Source organism: Leishmania mexicana, chromosome 17 (genome assembly GCF_000234665.1).
Source record: "Leishmania mexicana MHOM/GT/2001/U1103 complete genome, chromosome 17".
Classification (NCBI taxonomy): Eukaryota; Euglenozoa; class Kinetoplastea; order Trypanosomatida; family Trypanosomatidae; genus Leishmania; species Leishmania mexicana.
The window spans coordinates 564,042-581,801 of NC_018321.1; the positions used below are offsets into that span (position 1 = coordinate 564,042).

The window sequence follows — 17,760 nt, forward strand, 5'->3', positions numbered from 1 at the left end:
GAGAGGGGTCCTGCCAGCTATGCGACGTGTGTATGCATGCACATCGCACGTGGTGGACGCGCTGAGGGACGTCACCCCTCCTCCATCCGAACACATCACGCCCTCTTGCTCTTTGCGTGTGCGCGCTTGTCTCTGTCGTGGTGCCATTCCTTTTGATGTGCCGCACTCGGTGGGACGTGTTGGACCAGGAACGAAAGGGGTGAGGGCTGACGAAACGATTTGTGAGGCACACGGCCTCCTCCCTGCACTCTCCCCCTCCCATCACAGGCGCGCCTCGAGACTCTTCAGTGCGTCTCTACGCATCCTTCGAAGTTCGCTTCTTCGCGCTTTTCCCTCTACGCGCTCGTCGCGGGGCGGGGAGGGGTGGGGGAATGACCAGGTACTTCCCCATGGCGAGCGACGACGGCGGGCCCTCCTTGTTGACCTGCGCTGACGCGCGCCTCGCAGGTATCGGCATTCTCGAGCGCTTGTCGCGCTCTTTTTAAGTATTCCACTCTGCACCTCCGCCTTCCCTCCCTCTCTATCTTCTCATGCGTGCGACGCACGTCGCCGAGGCGTGGCAGCCCAGCGCCGCCGTCTTCGTCAACGTAGAACACGCCAACACGTACCAAAACTGGTAGGCACCGCCTCTCTCTCTGTTATCTGCGTGCATGTGCACTCCTTCGTCCGCGCCACGGACTCTCGCACACGCTGGCCTCGATACTTTTTTTTGTAGGCGAACCGACGCGCCACAGCGGGAAAGGCGCGGAACACAGTGGAGGAGACGGTGAGTAACGCCGCACCGAGCCCGACAACCAGGGGAAGAGGCGCGAAGAGCCGTGGCTTTCCATCGTGCACCACAGCGGCTTCTCGCACGGGGCACCAGCACACAGCGACACCGGGTTTCCCACGAACACATTACGGAACACGCTTCATTGCATCAAACACGCATGTCTCGGCGCACATTTCTCGAGAGCATGCGCCAGGAGGCCCGCGACCGCGGTGGGTACGACAGCGGGGGCAGCTGCTGCAGCGCCGCAGACCCCGGCGATGCGAGGCGGGCCGCAGCTGCAGTGGCTGCCGCAGGTTCGAGCCCGCACGAAGGTCTCACGGATGTGCTTGACAGGCCGGAACACTGCCCTGCTGCTGCTGTTATTGCTGGTGAGGTTGCAGCACCGATGTTGCCCTCTACTTCACTGCTCACCGCCCCACTCAGCGGTACACCGGACAGCGATTACGGCGAGGCGTTGCGCACGGGGGAGAGGGGGAAGCACCAACACTGTGATGACGCGGTTAGGATCTCGACCGTCTTAGACCAGCCACAAACCTTCTCACCACTGCCCCAGGCGCCTCTCACTGCGCCGCACAACGATACCCAGCAGCGGGACCAGCACCCGCATTTAGGGCAAGGGCACAGGGACGCTGTCAACAACAGCGGCGGCGGAAGTAGCAGTTCTTGCCACCCCAAACAGACTCACCTTGACGGAGAGTACGATGTTCATCACCGCCACGCGCAGCCGCGCCTTTCCCCGGATGCCGTCTTCAAGTATGGTCACGACGGTGCACTGTTGAGCCCCAACAACTCCTTCACTGCGGCCGCCGCTGCTTTGGCAGCTCGCCGCCAGTCAGCCACCGACCGTGTGCGTCGCACCAGTTGTTCTGTTAGTAGCGTAGCCGATCTTTATGGTGGGCACGCAGACCGCAGCGCAAGTGCGTCACGGCGGCTCTCACTGGGGCGATGCAGCTCCGCACAGTCTCGCAAGTATATCGACTCCGCATTGCCCTCGACAGTGCCCCCGGCGGGGGTGCGACAGGACCGGTGTGGCAGCATCACTCGCGTGGAGGCTTCACTAGTTGCACTGCAAGTGGAACTGGCGACCGAGAAGCGCAACAACATTGAGGCGGAGCACCACATCACTACACTGAACCGCGAAGTAGAGCGCCTGCGGAAGGAGAATGCGCGCTTGTCACGCGAGGTGGCGGTTGCCGCGACCGCTGCCCACAGCGCATCCGCGCCGCCCCATTCGGTCGCGCCCGGGGGCGGTGCGGATGGTGTTGGGGCGGCTTTCTCGTCAACAGCCCAGGCGTATTCGGATGCGGTGACGGCGGAGAAACGCATCGAAGTCCTCGAGGCGCGTCTCGGTGAGCTGTCGCGTAACATGGAGACGAAGCAGCGTGAGCTGGACACGAAGGACGAGCGCATTCGTCTGCTGGAACACAAGCTCGCGGACCAGCTGCTGCTCTACTCAGGGATGAGCCACATGGGGGGGATGCCCACAAACCCTCCTCAGGCCTCGCAGCCGGCCGCGGTGGTGCGGCACAACTCAGCGACGGCGCCAGCGCATCAGCAGGAGCGCCGGCCGAGCCGCACGAGGCAGAGGGGCAGTGAAAAGGTGAGCAGCGTCGGAGCCCATGCGGCGCCTTCGCGGCTGTACTGGCAGGCGCAGGCGCCGGACACAACCCTGGTGGGCCCAAAGGTGAGCGCCATCCGATCAGTGAGCGTGCACAACCTGCACGTTGGTCGGAGCAACAGCGACGACAGCCCCGGCTCGCGGTCGATTTCGCAGGAGCAATCTCGCAGCACTTGCAATCATGTACGCCACAGTGCCGGCGCCGGTGCGTCGGAGGAGGGGGCGCCCAGTGACGCAGGGCCGCAGCCGTCCGCTTTCTCGCTGCGAGGGTCCCAGCCCGATGTGAGGGTGAACCGCCCGCTAAGCGCCACGAGGGACCTTCGCCAACAAACCCCGCGCACCTCCAGTGTGCGGCGTCGTCCTTCCTCGACATCTTCCCAACCGGGTGGCAGGGACCTCTCAGCGGGGACTCGACCAACCACCGGCGCGCGCAGCTCGGTCAGGCTGCGATACAGTCGTGACGCATTTGGTTCGCGTGGCCACGCTGACGGTGACGCTACTGGTAGAACGACCAGCAGCTTGGAGAAAGGTCATCCTCCCGATCGCTCGGGATCGGCAAGCTCTCCTCGGCGCCCGTCCGTGCAGCGGCGCACGTCCACCTCGTCGCTGCGCTCCGCCATGACTGCGACCCGCGAGGACAGCCAGCGTGCATTTTCTCGCCGCAATCCGGCAGTGTCGCCGGCCCGCCGCAACTCCAGTAGCATAGTCACCGGCAGCCACCCGATGCGCCTGAGTGGCGGTGCCAGCGCTGGTGGAGATGCGCGTTTTCCATCGCCCGGCAGTCCCGCGTACGGCAGAGCGCAGTCCAGTTTCTTATCGAATGGCTCCACGGCGCGCCGCGGGTCGGCAACCCGCTCTGTGGAGCAGCAGAGCGTGCGCTCTGGCACGTCGACCCGCTCTCGTCCGCAGATCACGTACAGTGCGGACAACGAGTCGGCAACGATCAAGGGGTCGACGACGACAGTAGTGTTTCGAAGTGGCAATACCTCCAACGCCAGCGCCAACTCCTACTATAGGGGCAGCTCCTACGCTCGCGATGGTGCCCCGCTGCTCCCCTCTCGCTTGACCGCCTCTGGTCCGGTAGTGGCACCAGACGACGCGAGAACGGGCGCCGCTATCGACATCCCGTAAGACAGATGCCCGAACCGAGAGGCAGTTGACAATTGACAGGGGACGGTTATCCAGCGCTCTAGCGTGTTGACGTGCGAGGGCATATGTGTCTTGCGTCGCGCCATTATGCGTGTGGAGCGAAGGGGGGGGGCTCAGTGGGTCTGCAGACGGCCAGAGGGAGGAAAGTTGGGGCGGGGGCTCCGCATGAGTGAAGGCGCAGAGACGACAGACGTGAAGATCCTTATGGACTTGCGTGTGCTCACATGCCCCTGAGGACGTGAGTACACCTCAGCGTCGTCTCAGGTTCCCGTACACAGCTCGCTGTGTGGAAGGCGGTCGAGCAGCCCCCCTCCTCCTCTTCCCTCTCCCCCTCCTCTATCCCTGCCAAATGCTGCACCACCCGTGGTGCTGACACGGTCAAGTGCCGACGACGTGTGTGTGTGTGTGTGGGACCAGGGCGATGCGTCGCTGCTGATGTCGGCGGTGCGCACCTGAATGGCGCCGTGACGACGCCTGCGCCGTCCATGTGATGGGCAGCGTGTCGGCGTGGCTCGAGCGCCGCTCTCCGTCGGCCCTCGCGCGGCCCACCGGTGTGTGGGGATCCCGCGTGTCGCCGCGAGGGACGCACCGGGTGGCGCGCGGCGTGACCGGAGCTGCTGCGAGGCGACGTGCGGAGCGGGTGGTGGGTGGGGTGCAGAGTGGAGTCTCACCTCATGTTGAATGGCAGAGGGGGCGGTTACAGCTCGAAGGCGAACATCGTTCATATCAGGATTGGTTTCGGCCCACACCTCTCTAGTGTGATGCTCGGTTCCCGAATCGCTGTCAAGTTTCACCTGCAGATCCCTCACCGTTCTCCCTGCTCTTCCCGCATGCCGGACTCGTTGCCCTTGCCTCTCACCCGCTGCACCTGTCCTGAGAGGTGTGCACTGTACGTTGTGTGCGGTTATCAATGTAGGTCGACCTTGGATGTGTCGGCCTCGCCGCTTCTTGGGGCATTTCGCTTTTGAAGTATTTCTGCGGTATGACTGCTGTGTTTCGCGTGTTGCGATGTACCATGAAAACCGTCCGTGATGTGCTTGCCGTATGGCCGCCTCGCTCTATCCTCCCCCCGTCCCCCGTCTGTTGCCGGTATGGCGACTGCAGGCATGCAGACACGCAGGCGTGCGCACGGGCACGCATGCGCCTCACCACCGCCCCTGGCGGAGATGTGGAAAGCAGAACTGTTCACAGCCGACCACGTGGGGAGACGCCGCCCCCCTACTCGCTCCCATCGTCATCGTGAGACCTGCGCCTCTCCTGCTCTCTTCCTTTGCTGCCACTATTGCCGCCCTGCCTGAACATATGACGACCTTGCCCTTCCCCGTTCTGCTTATTCCTTGTCCCACGCGGCATCCTGCGCACCGTCATCAGTACCTTCTCCGTCACACACGCACAAGCTTCTCACGAGAGGATCGGCTGCGACTGCAGTCTGTGCTGTGCCGCCCTCCACCACCCCCGCCCTCCCATCAGCAGAATCCTTTACCCCTTCTTGTGTCTGGTAAAACACGGCGCAGCCGTCTTCCCTACTGACCACTACCCCTCCTGTCTCCCTCTCTCTCTGTTACCGCCTCCGTGTCTTCGTGTTTACATACCCTCGGTGCTCGCTACGCTCACTGGTGGCGACCTCTACTTATCCCTCGCCCCGCCTGCAGCAGCAGCCGCAGCGGCAGCATAGCAGAGCCGTTTCGCCAACACGTGTGTGTGTGTGCACCAACGGTAGGGGCGAAGTTGCTTGTGCTTCCTTGTACTGTTCTCGGCTTCGCGTAGAGGCGCAACCACCCGCATCCAAGCATCGTTGTTACGTCTGGCGCTGCAGTTGGACGGTTCTCCTGTTGTGCACGGGTCTTACCGGTGCGTGCTATCACTCCCCCAAACCCTTTCTCTCTCCGTGGGCAACACAGCTGTACATTTCTTCGAATACGTGCGCCAACGCCGGCACTGCATCCTGCCTCGATGTGGCGCAGGCTCTCTGCGCATCCCTCCTCCCGTTCCTATTTTGCCTTTTCTCCACGTGAAAACCGGCGCGCTGTCGCGTATGGAGTCGCATCATTCATTGCGGAGCGAGAGCGACATCGAGGGGCTTGCAACGGCGCCTTCTGGGGGCAGACATTACTCGCTGTCGCCGCAGCGGCGGTACGGCACCTCCAGGACGCACGCGCTGATAAAGATTGAGCCGAGCTGCCTCGTCTTTCCCCCGCCGCACTTTGGGCGTTGCATCCAGAACGCCATCTCTATCTACAACGTGTCGAAGCAGCCATGCGTGTTCAAGATGCGCAGCCAAAACCCCGAGCGGTACGTGGCGAAGCCGCACGTCGCCATCGTGGCGCCGGAGTCGGCCACGCGCAGCTTCGTGACGCTCCGAGACATGAACACGCTGGGCGTGAAGAATTTGCCCGAGGGAACGCAAGACCGCTTCCGCTTTTCGCTGAGGCTCTACGACCCCGTGACGGTGGACCCGTTGCTCTCGCCGAAGGACCTGTGGAACCTGCTGACGGCGCGTGGGGACAAGGTGGACCATGAGCAGGACCTGATTGCGTACTTCACGAAGAGGGACACGCCTGTGGGCGGCCTCGTCACCTTCTTCCCGCCCACGTACATCCCCGTCATCCCGTCAGTCGTGTCCAAGGCGGCGCTGCCCCCCAACTCGGCGACAGCACCGACATCGGCACACACTAGCAGCAGCACCGCCACACCCGTCCCCAACAGGGACGGGGGCGCTGCGGCGCAGAGGAAGAAGGCGGCCGGCGGCGGCGCTGCGTTCCGTTTTCGTGCCGCTTCCGATGCCGTGAGGGAGTGGGTGACGGCTGCCGCTACGACGCGCGGCCTCGGACTTGGCGTGCTCGTGGCGGCTCTAATCGTGCTTTCTGTAGCCGTTGTGACGCGTCGAATGTGGGGCGCTGGTGACGCTGCAGGCGGTCGGGTGCAGACTACGACCGCCTCCGGTCGCCCCGCATCACACGAGCATCTGACGCAAGCGGATAGGGTCGATCATACGGCACCTGTCGAGCCACCGCTGCATCATGCGGAGCCGGTGGTGCACCACGATGTGCCTGGGACTGAGCCCGTGCAGGCGCAGCAACATCCAAAACATCACGGGGAGCATGGGAACAGCCAGCCAGAGGGTGCCTCACCCGTAGTCGATCCATCCTATGAGCATTACGAAGCACCACCCACGCAGGAGGAGGCGCACCATCACCGTCCTGGGGCACATGGACAGCATCCAGCGGCGCCTCTGGAGCCCACCGTGGCGGAGCCAGTTCACGACACGCAAGCTGAACGTGCCCCTCCTCCGGAGCAGCAGTGGCAAGGAGCGACCTGTGACTATGGCCCGTAGCGGCAGGAATCTCACTCTGAGTACCGCCACTACCAAGAAGGACCCTCTGCTCCGGCGTAGGCACAGCATCGGCAGTTGCCAGAGGCACTGCCGACGAGGCAGGAGACACGGAGGTCTAGCATGCACAGGCCCGCGAGCGGCGCGTGCAACACCACCAATCTCGATACTTGTGGGAGTAGGACTAGGCTCGCCGATCAGCATGCCTACGGTGGCTGTATGCGCATGCCTGTCTGTGCGTGTGCGTTGTTGTTATGGCTCGCTTAGGCGTTGCTGTGCGCGGCGTAGTTGCCGCTCGATCTGTTCAGGCTGATGCTCCCCTTCCGCCTCCGCCCCCTTCTCTCTCTCCACTTCTCGCACGCGTGTTGCGTGCACGTGTTGTTGTTTGATAGTCTCACTAGCGTCCTCGCCGGAGTGGAGGAGCGCTGTGCGGCTCCTGGGAGCTGGTCTTGTGCGCTTGTTCCACTCTCCTTACGGTAGTGGCGGGTTGCCTTGGGGGGGACGGCACTCTGCTCATGTAGATGCATCGCTGACGCGTCACTGAGCGTGCGTGCCCGTGATGAGCGAGGGTGTTTGTCGTCCGGAATGTATGGAGGCGAGCACGTCCACAGAAAGACAGAGGTGTGGGACGGCAGCAACACAAGCACGCCAAAGATGAGACAGGCGTGTGCGAAGGAGCTGGGTCGAGGGGGCTCTTGTGGCACGTGGAGTGTCTGCGTTCTCCTGCTCATTTTATAGATGCCCGTACTCTGTCCCTCTGTCTGTCTGGCCTCGCGCCTCCATGCACCCCCTTCCTCACTTACACTCCCTTGCTGCACCAACCGTTGGCTGCGCCATCGCGGCTTCACCCCTCCACCCCCGCTTGCTCGCCCACTCGCCCTCTTCACGCTTCTTTGCGCTACTTCATCGTATTTTCGAATCCTGCGATGACGTCGCGCATCGCAGCATCGGCACAGACGGTGGCGTGCAGCGAGAGGCGACGCCTGCGCACGGCGGGGCACTCGCCTACACACATCCACAGTCGAGGCACCTCCGATGCAGACGCTCCTTTCATAGCACTCCTCGATGCTGCGTGTACGGGGAGGGGCGTAGGCCACATGTTTGGTTGCGCTGTGCTACCTTAACCCATAGATGCGAGTGCGCACACGCACACACACTTACACCTACACTCTTTGGCTGCTGCTGCTGCTCTCTCGGGTAGTCGCCTACTTGGTCGTCGCTCCACGGTACGTCTCTGGCAAGTTGTCTGCGTTGCTTCCCACATCACGGACCGTGAGGCACGCTCTCACACACACACACACACAAACAACAACAACAACAACGTCGATGCCCCACTAAGAAGCGTCTCTGCTCCGTCACCTGCTGTGCCAGCCCCTCCTCGAGGGCAGAGTAGCGCTCTCTTACTCAGCACTCCCTGCCCCCAACCTTGCAGGAAGGCGTCGAGGGACCTGTGCCCCTACTCGATGGCGGTATGCTTCCAGTGCCGAATGGCCCCCGCGCCGGCGCCTTGACGTTGCCAAACTCGCTCATGCCGCCAGGTGAACATCACGGTGCAGCTCAGCGTCATCACAGAGCCGCTAGAGCTGGAGAGGGTGATGCTCGGCCACTAGACCACTGCGGCCGTGTTCACCAGCAGGCGTGGCCGCTCGCCGTGGAGTGTCTTCTCCTCCCGTGTCTTCTCGATAAATCGCCTCCTCAGATGTCGCCCTGCGACGTGCAGCGGTGCGGGTGCCGCCGGACTGGTGCTGCACGCCCCCGCATCCTCGCCTTCAGCCCCTTCTCTCTCTCATCTTGAAGCTGTGGGTGGGGGTGAGCGTACTCGCTGCGCGTACTGCCGCGCCCGCAGCGGTAGGCACAGCTGGAGTACGCTACCTCAACCATTGACAGCAGCAACCGCATTAGTCCAACTCCTCTGTCTTTCTCACGCCCGATGCGTCGATGGAGTCTGTGATGGGGTCGCCCGCACGCCACGCGAGCCTCCCAAAGGCGCCGCGGCTGCCGCGCTCGCCACAACCCCGACGTCCGGCTTGACGCTCTCGCCGATGTCTCCAACGGAGAACACCGAGGAGCTCGGCATGAGCCGAGAGGTGGGCAACGTGGAGTGCTGCCTCTCTCTCTACGTGCAGTGACCCAACACCTTGTGACGGCGCCGCCTCGCGAGACATCCCTCCGAGCGCTGCCGCTGTGCGCGCGCACGTTTTGAGGAAGACCTGTGACGGTCTGCTGACGCGCTTGCCTTGTGTGGATCCGGGCTGCCTTTCTCACTACTCCGCATTGCGCGAAACGCGAAGACAGCGGAGATGGGGGAGGCTGTGGATGGGAGCCTCTGTGTGTGTGTATGTTTCTCCGTGTCTGCACTGTGGGTCGACGCGCCTTCTGCGTCCTCTGCACCATCACCATCACTAAGCGTAGCTCCGACGTCAGCTCAGCTCATCCTCATGTTTTCTGCTTGTCCTGTGCCTCGATTCTTGCCGCCCTCCACCACCTCCGCGGTGTACAGTGCACGCACGCAGGGGGAGACGAGGCCGACACGAAACCACAGCCACCACGCCCGGGAGGAGGGAGGAGGCACGGACGTGTACTCCCGCACGAGTGGGTAAGATGAACACAGAGGCGAAGGGAAGGAGGCCCGTGCGCCGCCGCCAGCTGGTGCGCATCACTGGCGACAGCTTGCTTTTTTATTTTTGGCTGTCGAAGTGAGTCTGGGGGTGGTGTGGGGTACTCGTCCCTCCGCTACAGACGTGTTCCACAACGCCCACCCGCCACCCGGAGCGCGCTTCTCGCTATCGCGGATGACCCCCTCGCGGCACTCCACCGACGCTCTGGGCCATTTTTACGTCGACCGCCGCTCGCCACATCTCTCCTCACCTCTCTCTGCCGTCTTGCCTCCGCTTCTCGCCTCCTGTGCCGACTTCGGCGGAAGGCCGTTCGCACTTTCACGTTGCCCCCTTCTTCACACACACACAGACAGAGACGGACCCGCGTCACCATGGCCACCAGCCGCCGCTCTTCCTGCAAGCCTACCCACTCGCACAAGCCGCACCGCAAGCCGAAGCGCACGTGGAACGTGTACGTGGGCCGCTCGCTGAAGGCGATCAACTCCCAGATGTCGATGTCGCACCGCACGATGAAGATCGTGAATTCGTACGTGAACGACGTGATGGAGCGCATCTGCACCGAGGCCGCGTCGATTGTTCGCGCGAACAAGAAGCTCACCCTGGGTGCGCGCGAGGTGCAGACGGCGGTGCGCATTGTGCTGCCGGCGGAGCTCGCGAAGCACGCCATGGCTGAGGGCACGAAGGCCGTGTCGAGCGCGTCCCGTTAAACCGGCTTGCCGGATGCCGTGTGAGTAAAGGAGGGGGGGGGGGCGTGTGTGGCTGCCGCAGACGCTGTCCTCGGCGCCTGCGGTGTGGCCCTTCCCTTCTTCTCCGGCGGTGTGTGTCATGCATCTGCTTGACTCCGCCCCCTCATAGATGCAACTTTTGTGTTTTCGTTTCCTGTTTGAGCTGCAGCCGCACTGGTCACTGCGTGACGTGGACGGCGCGCGCTGACCGCAGAGCAAAGCACAAGACACATTCTGTAACGCCGTCGGTGATGCCCATCTAGCCCTGTCGCCGTAGACAGCCTGTGGAGAGGAGGGTCGCGGTGCCGACGCCTTGTAGCATCTCCTCCTCTCCTATGACCACTGGATGCTTCCTCGCCTTTCCCTCCCGCCACGTCGGCTTCCCCAACTTTTCCCTCCCTCGCCACCTGCTTTCTCTCCTCATGCGTTCTGCAACAGCTTCCCAGCTCGCCTTCGATCTATCCAGCCACCCCCGCTCTTCTACACCTCCCACCCCCTCACACCACCATGGCTTCTTCCCGCAAGGCTTCCCACGTGCGTAAGTCGCACCGCAAGCCGAAGCGCACGTGGAACGTGTACGTGGGCCGCTCGCTGAAGGCGATCAACTCCCAGATGTCGATGTCGCACCGCACGATGAAGATCGTGAATTCGTACGTGAACGACGTGATGGAGCGCATCTGCACCGAGGCCGCGTCGATTGTTCGCGCGAACAAGAAGCTCACCCTGGGTGCGCGCGAGGTGCAGACGGCGGTGCGCATTGTGCTGCCGGCGGAGCTCGCGAAGCACGCCATGGCTGAGGGCACAAAGGCCGTGTCGAAAATATCTCACTAGTGCGTTTTGTGTTGGGGCCACCCCTACACCGCTGCACACGTGGGCACACGCGCACGCGATCTGCATGGCTGTGTGCGTCTTGTGAGCTTTTTGGACCCGCCGCACACCGGGTGGCAGAGTGAAGAAGAAGCGCAAAGTGCCCACGATGGCGACCATGGCGGAACATGCAGGGGAGCCGGCGAGCACGAAAACGATTTGGCGGATGAGAGGGACACACATCTCGTGAACGTTTCTTTGATGCCACTGCCTCCTCACAGGGCCATGCTGACGTGTTGCCCCCCCTTCCCCCTTCTCTTTCTCATCTCCTGCTGATGGACGGAGCCCCTCCTTCCGTTGCTTTCCTTTTACTTGTCATCTTTTACGTCTCTTGTGCTTGTATTATCCACTCGACACACAGACACACACGCACGCGCAACGACCATCGCTCAACCCACTGTGCGCCGGTGTGCGTGTGAAGCGGTGTGCACGCAGGCGCCATGCCAGCGGGATGAACGTGGGGGTCTACGCGCTCCATGTGTGCTATGTCGTACGCAGCCGAAAAGGCAAGGAAGAAGGAGAATGGGCAACTCGACGGACAACAGCAGCGAGAGATCCCATCATGCTTGTAGCTGACGTGCTGCGCGGCAGGCCACGGGATATCTCCTGAGCGGCAGCTGGGCTTGGCTTGGCTGTGTGTGCGTGTGTCTGCCTGAGCCGACCCACATGATTCTGGTTAGCCGCACACGCATATACACTCGCTCGCACGAGCGCGTGGGCGTGAAGCAGCCACCACTGCACCGTGAGCAACAGACGCCGCATAGAGCGCAATGTCTACGCCTACGCTGACGCAACGCTGCAGTCGTTGCCGCTGCTGGCGTTCTCTGCTCATTCTGCTCTCTGCCCTTATCTCTTGCCTTTTCTCCTCAACTCGCGGCAGTTTGTGCGCGCACACACACACACACATCTGCGCTGCCTCGCGTCCATTTTCTGCACACCCACGTACTTGGTGATGGGCTTGACTTTACCCGCTTGTTTTTCCCATCCGTACACGTGCGTGCATGCACGGGCGCCAAGTCCTCACCGCTCTCTTTCTCTCTGCGACTCGCGCCTCACATTTTCAGTCCCCTCCCCTCCCCCTCTCCTCGTCGTCTTCGCTGGCGTGCTCTTGCTGGCGCGAGGCGGTGCACAGCGGCAGCGGCGGACTTGACGCGCCGCTGACTCGTTCCCTTTTGGTCTGCCACGCGGTTGCGGCTCTCTCAGGCAGAGCCTGCTTGGCGTGTGCCTGTCTGTGTGCGTGCGTGCGTGCGTGCATGCGTGGGAGAGTGCGGGTACTTGGAGAGGAGGCGCCGCACACGCACAGGCACAGCGCATGCGCATGGATGGGCGCATAGGCATGCACGTATATATATAGAGAGAGGGACATCCTCACGTCTACACACGCACACGTCTGCAGACCCATACAGGACACCACGCAGTCGAGCACAGCGGTGAGCCATGAAGGTTCAGCAGTTGACCGTGGAGACCCTCGATAGTAATGGGGAGAGGGGAACCTCGGCACCAGCAGTACAGATACTGGTTCCACCGCTCTTCAAGGGTGACGCCACTGTCTCGGGGGCTGCCACTGTTGCCAACCACAACGGTGGCTCCGCTACGAGGGCCTCATACTTGTCCATTTCTTCCTCTGTCAACGGTTCACAGTCTAGTTACTTCGGCGGCAGCAGCTCTGCAGTCTCGCCGGTGGCCTCGACAACGGTGACACAGGCCAATGTTGACACCCCCAGCAGCACATACGAGGCGGCCGTCTGTGCGGAGCTGCAGCGGCTGCTGGGGCGCTGCGAGCAGTCTTGGGCACACACAATGCGTATCCCACGTGTGATTCTGCGCAGCGTCGCTCTGGATCAGAACTGCGCCATCGCCGTGACGTGCGTCATGCTCATCATCTCCTGCATCCTGTACCCGATGACGCAGACGATCCTGTGCACCATACTGTTCTTTGTCCTCTACGGCCTCTGCGTGCTGCTGCAGGCGTACCACTTTTGGGCTCGCGTGACGGAGATGAAGTACCGCACCGCCTCTGTGACCGGGGAGGTGCTGGTGCGATGGTGGCGCCGGGTGCAGGAGATGCCGCTGCGTCGCAGCCAGACCGCCGAGGAGCGGCGGCGCGTGTTTATCGAGTCCTTCTCGCAGCTGCCGGCGAGCGCGTTCCGCATGGTGGCCGTCGTCGACGAGCGCACAGGTAGACTGAAGCACATCCATAAGAGCTTAATGGTGAAGATGTCGAAGCGGCTAGACGAGGTGACTCTGAAGGTGCGCCCTTACCTGGAGCCGACGAGCATCTGCAAGCTCGTCGACGTCATGCGCATCACCCTCGAGTGCGACGCGATTGTGCTGAAGCCGCTGACGGATCGTGCCCGACCACCGCGGCTGCCGAACCTGCTCCTATCCAACAAGCCCTTTGTGGAGGACGAGGACACAACGGACAGTAGCGACCATGAGCGCGAGTCGCGCACGGTGCTGGGTGGTGGCAACACCATCACCGTGTCGCACCACATGGAGTACTTTGTCCACCGCGTCTTTCTGCTCGCCTGGGCAGCCGTGATGGTGCTGACCATCGGCACCGGCGTCGTGCTCTGCAAATTTGTACGGTTACCCCTCGGCGAGGGCGTCTTCCTGGATCCTGCCGTTGCGGCGCTGGGTCTGCTGCCCCTCAACGCCATTGTGCTCAACCGCGTACTCATCTTCTACGCCAACGTCTACCTCGACAAGCTTTTTCACTACATGCTGTCACGCCGCTCCTACGCGCTGGAGGATCGGCTGCCCCGCTTCTCCTTCTGGTCGACGCTGGTGACGATGGCGCGGGTGGTGTGCCGCATGCCGCCGCCGAACGGGGGGCGTAACCCACTTGTCTTCTCCACTTCTCTTGTCGACGTCTTCGGCATGGCAACGGTGGTGGCGATGTTGGATCAGACGGGGATTGTGACGGACATGGTGCTTGTCCCTAAGCAGGTGTTCCTGCTGAAGTCCGACCCGCAACAGCAGCAGAAGCAGCAGCAGCAGCAGAACTCTTCCAGCGGGGAAAGCGGTGACGATGATGATGGTGCGGCGACTGTGAAGGGGCCCTTCTTGCAGCGCAGCGAGCGCGACGCGCGTGAGCGCCACCGCGACATGCACAAGCAGATCAAGCGCAAGAAGTATCAGGAGCGCCGGTTCCTGGAGCTGCGACTGATGCAGTCGACAAGGCAGGACCTGGCGGTCGAGTTCGTCGACGAGAAGGCGCGCCACAAGCACAACGGCCACCTCAAACCTCTCTGCCTCGCGATCCTTGTGCACGCCCTGGCACGAGAGCCGACGCAGCTCGCGACGTGGACGGAGTCGTTCCACTTCTGCGACCGCTCACTTCTGTGGGCGCGTGCAATGCACTGGATCCCGCGGGCGTGTGGCTTTCACGACAGAGTGGCACACAACTTCCTGATCATTGCGCGCATCTTCGTGATCAGCACGTCCACCGGGAGCGGGTACCGCGACACCTACCCAGAGCAGGCGTGCTCGTACCTCGTCGAGGGCAGCGATGGTGCGCTGCACCTCTTCACCATAGGTACACCGTATCTCGTGTGCCGCCACTCGACAACGCATTGGACAGGAACGACGATAGAGGAGTTTGACGCCCACGATAAGGCGGAGGTGGTTTACATGGGGAAGCACCAATGGGAGGAGGGCGCGACGCTAGAGACGGTGGCGCTGTCGCACCGCATCTTGCCGGAGCGGTACCGCAGCTACGTCGCAACGCTACCGCGCCACGCGCATCATTACAACGAGTTTTTCTTTCGAAACGGCGTGGAGGTGAACAGCACGACAGCGAAGAGGGCGCAGATGGAGCGGCGGCATCGCCGCCAGCAGCACGCGACCGCGAAAGCAGTTCGTAGTGAAGTCACTGCACCGCAGCCGCAGTCCGCCAATTCACGGCAGGAACCGCGCGGGGAGAACGGGACCAGCAGGTGCCGCGCCATGCGACCCGACGGCGCAGGTGCTGATACCGACGACGGAGCCCCCAAACCGTCGGCGGCCACGCAGCGCGAGCGCACCGAGACGGCTGTACGCGCAGGGGACAGGGAGGTGGATGTACAGAAGGAATTAGGTGTGGTGGGTGCCAGCGATGGCAGCGCCATGGGCTCTCACGACGACGACGACTGGGGCGGGGATAGGGGCATCGCGGTTCACGAGATCAACATTAGCGTCCGCGACGGGGCTCGGCAACGCCAGCCGTGCGGCACACCCCAGCGTCGCTGCCAGTCTGCACCGCCGGTGCGCAGCACGCAACCGGCGAACGTGAAGCCGCCGCGCAATCGCTCCTTTGGCGCCGTTCCGACCGACGCCGTGGGTGACATCGAGGGGGATGACTGCATCACTATCGACACCTTCATCTGGCTCATGGCGACCACGTCCCACACGTTCCTTGGGCTGATCGGGTTGCAGGACTCGGTGCGCCCCAACGTCCAGAGCACCATGAGCTTGCTGGATGAGTCGGGTGTGCGCTGCATGTACTTCTGCGCCGGCACGGAGCGCCAGACGAAGAGCTTCGGGAGCCGGGTCGGCCTGGATACAGACTGGAACTGCTGCATCTCGCTAAAGGAGGACGCCGTCGCGCTGGACCCGCACAGCATTCGCGCTCAGCTACCGTTCGGCATCAAGTCGATCCGCAAGCACATCCTGCATGTCGACCCGATTCCGCTTCAGGTGAGCCTATTCTCGCACGCCCTCGGAGTGTCGAAGCGGGCGATGCTGTCTGTGCTGCAGGACAACCACGAGGTCGTCGTCGCGGTCGGCTCGGTGTTCAACCACAGTAACGTGCGCAGTTTCGTACAGGCGGACTTGTCGATCGGCGTACTCCCAACCAGACGCGGTATCAACGCGGATAAGGAGGGCGCGCTGAAGCACACCCGCGTCGTGGAGCCGTCCGACTTTGCGGCGACGAACAGCCTCAACCGCGATATCCCGCTCTACCGCAACGTGGCGGAGCTGATCGGTTGCAGCTGCTCCCTGCGGGCGCCGCCAACGACGTCCATCTTGCCGATTGTCGCCATGATGATCCGTCAGGCACGCCTGCGGCTCAGCGGCATCAGCAACGGCGCCGAGTTCGTCATGCACGCCAACTTCTTCCTGGTCATGGTGAACACCAGCTCGCTGATCGTCGGGGTGCCACTGCTGCTGACGCCCTCTGTGACGGTGTTTGAGCTCTACGTGCTCATCCCGATTTTGGCGCTGTGCTGCACGTACACGGCGTACGCCGGCATGGATGCGATGCGAGTGATGCCGTCACGCCACAATCACTTCGTCCGCCGTGCAATCTTCCGGCACAGCGCGGTGGTGTGGTGCCTGCGCTACGCCATCTCTGTCGTGGCGCTCCTGACGCTCGGCATCACTGCCTCCACGAAGCTGTGCAAGGTCCGAGCGCTGAAGCTAATCACAATGGAGGAGGCCACGTGCGTGTCGTCTGGTCAGGGCTACGTCGCGCTCACCTTTAACTACTGGCTCATGGTGCACTGCTGGACGCACATCAGTCGTCATCACCCCATTTCCCTCACCTTCTCGCTGAAGCTGGCGCATGGACGCCGCTCCACCTACCTTTTCCGCTCCTTCCGCTGGCTCGCCGCGAGCGTCCTCGTGACGCTGCTGAGCATCATCATCGTGGTCCTCGACACACCGATGAGAGCCCTCCACCACGCTTTCTTTCCTTCTGCCCCGCACTTCATTGTGTCGCTGCTGTTCCCGGTGCTGATCCTCGCACTGGACTGGCCCGTCAAGCGGTGGCGCGAGCGGCGCTTCACGAACATGCAAAAGTTTCGGAAGCTGTCGTATGGCACGCGGCTTGGCATGCACTCGCCCCGCGGCGACTACGAGCCGGAGGGCATCACCTACACACACACCAGCACCGTCGGCGGCGCTGGGCGAGAGGAGGCGGTGTCGGCGGAGCGCGTCGGACTCCTCAAGCGCGTGAGCGAGTGGTTTTACCGCTTCAGCAGCATGCGGGGCGGGAAGCTGGAACTAAACTGCGTGTGCTGCGACCACATCGGCGGCAACTATGCCACCTACCACACCACGGCTAACGTATAGGATGTCGGTCGGTGCGCACCGCGTGCGACGGGTGTGCACAAGTGGGTATCGCCTCCGAGTAGAGGGACGGCGGCCTCCATCGTCGCTTCTTTAATGTGTCTTGCCGCGCTGTGGATGGGTGACGCGTCGCTATCGGTGCCACCCATCCCATGTTTTGTTGGCCTGCATCCGTGCTTCCCACCCACCCCCCGCACCGATACATCCGCACGCACACGCGCGCCACCGTGAGCTGCCTGTCGTTGGGCGATACCGCTGCTCTTGGTGTCGTCCTCTACGTGGCGCGTTGTGCGCGTGTCCTTTCTCCTCTTAACCGCCGGTCGACAACTCCCGAAGCAGACGCGCACACCACAGCACAGTGTCAGCACAGCACACATACGTGCACACGTGTGTATGTGCGAGTCCACCGCCTGGTGGAACAACCCCAGCATTGCTGGCGTTCATTGCCGCGTATTCCTTGCACCCTCCCTCTACGACTGCCAGTGACTTTACTGTCACTTCTCCGAATCCGACCTCCCTGCACGTGCACACAGACGCACGCACTCCGTGCACGCGTGTTCGCGTCATCTCTTTTCACCACCACGCCCTGCTGCACTTGGATCTTGTTCGGCCTACCCTTTTTCCCATCT

The 17,760-nt window shown here is 62.7% G+C and overlaps 4 protein-coding genes across 4 annotated transcripts; all 4 read left to right on the forward strand.

Annotated features, from left to right (window-relative positions):
- Positions 1–956: 956 nt before the first annotated feature.
- On the forward strand, positions 957–3,521 carry LMXM_17_1200 (conserved hypothetical protein; the record flags this gene model as incomplete). Its single annotated transcript, XM_003873936.1, has 1 exon — positions 957–3,521. The coding sequence occupies one exon, from the start codon at positions 957–959 to the stop codon at positions 3,519–3,521; it is 2,565 nt and encodes an 854-aa protein (XP_003873985.1).
- A 2,053-nt stretch (positions 3,522–5,574) lies between these two features.
- Positions 5,575–6,873, forward strand: LMXM_17_1210 (hypothetical protein, unknown function; the record flags this gene model as incomplete). The annotated part of the gene is made up of 1 exon (XM_003873937.1): positions 5,575–6,873. One exon carries the CDS (start codon positions 5,575–5,577, stop codon positions 6,871–6,873), a length of 1,299 nt encoding a protein of 432 aa, XP_003873986.1.
- Positions 6,874–10,720: 3,847 nt separating this feature from the next.
- Positions 10,721–11,044, forward strand: LMXM_17_1220 (histone H2B; the record flags this gene model as incomplete). Its single annotated transcript, XM_003873938.1, has 1 exon — positions 10,721–11,044. The coding sequence occupies one exon, from the start codon at positions 10,721–10,723 to the stop codon at positions 11,042–11,044; it is 324 nt and encodes a 107-aa protein (XP_003873987.1).
- Positions 11,045–12,880: 1,836 nt separating this feature from the next.
- Positions 12,881–17,134, forward strand: LMXM_17_1230 (conserved hypothetical protein; the record flags this gene model as incomplete). The annotated part of the gene is made up of 1 exon (XM_003873939.1): positions 12,881–17,134. One exon carries the CDS (start codon positions 12,881–12,883, stop codon positions 17,132–17,134), a length of 4,254 nt encoding a protein of 1,417 aa, XP_003873988.1.
- Positions 17,135–17,760: the final 626 nt, after the last annotated feature.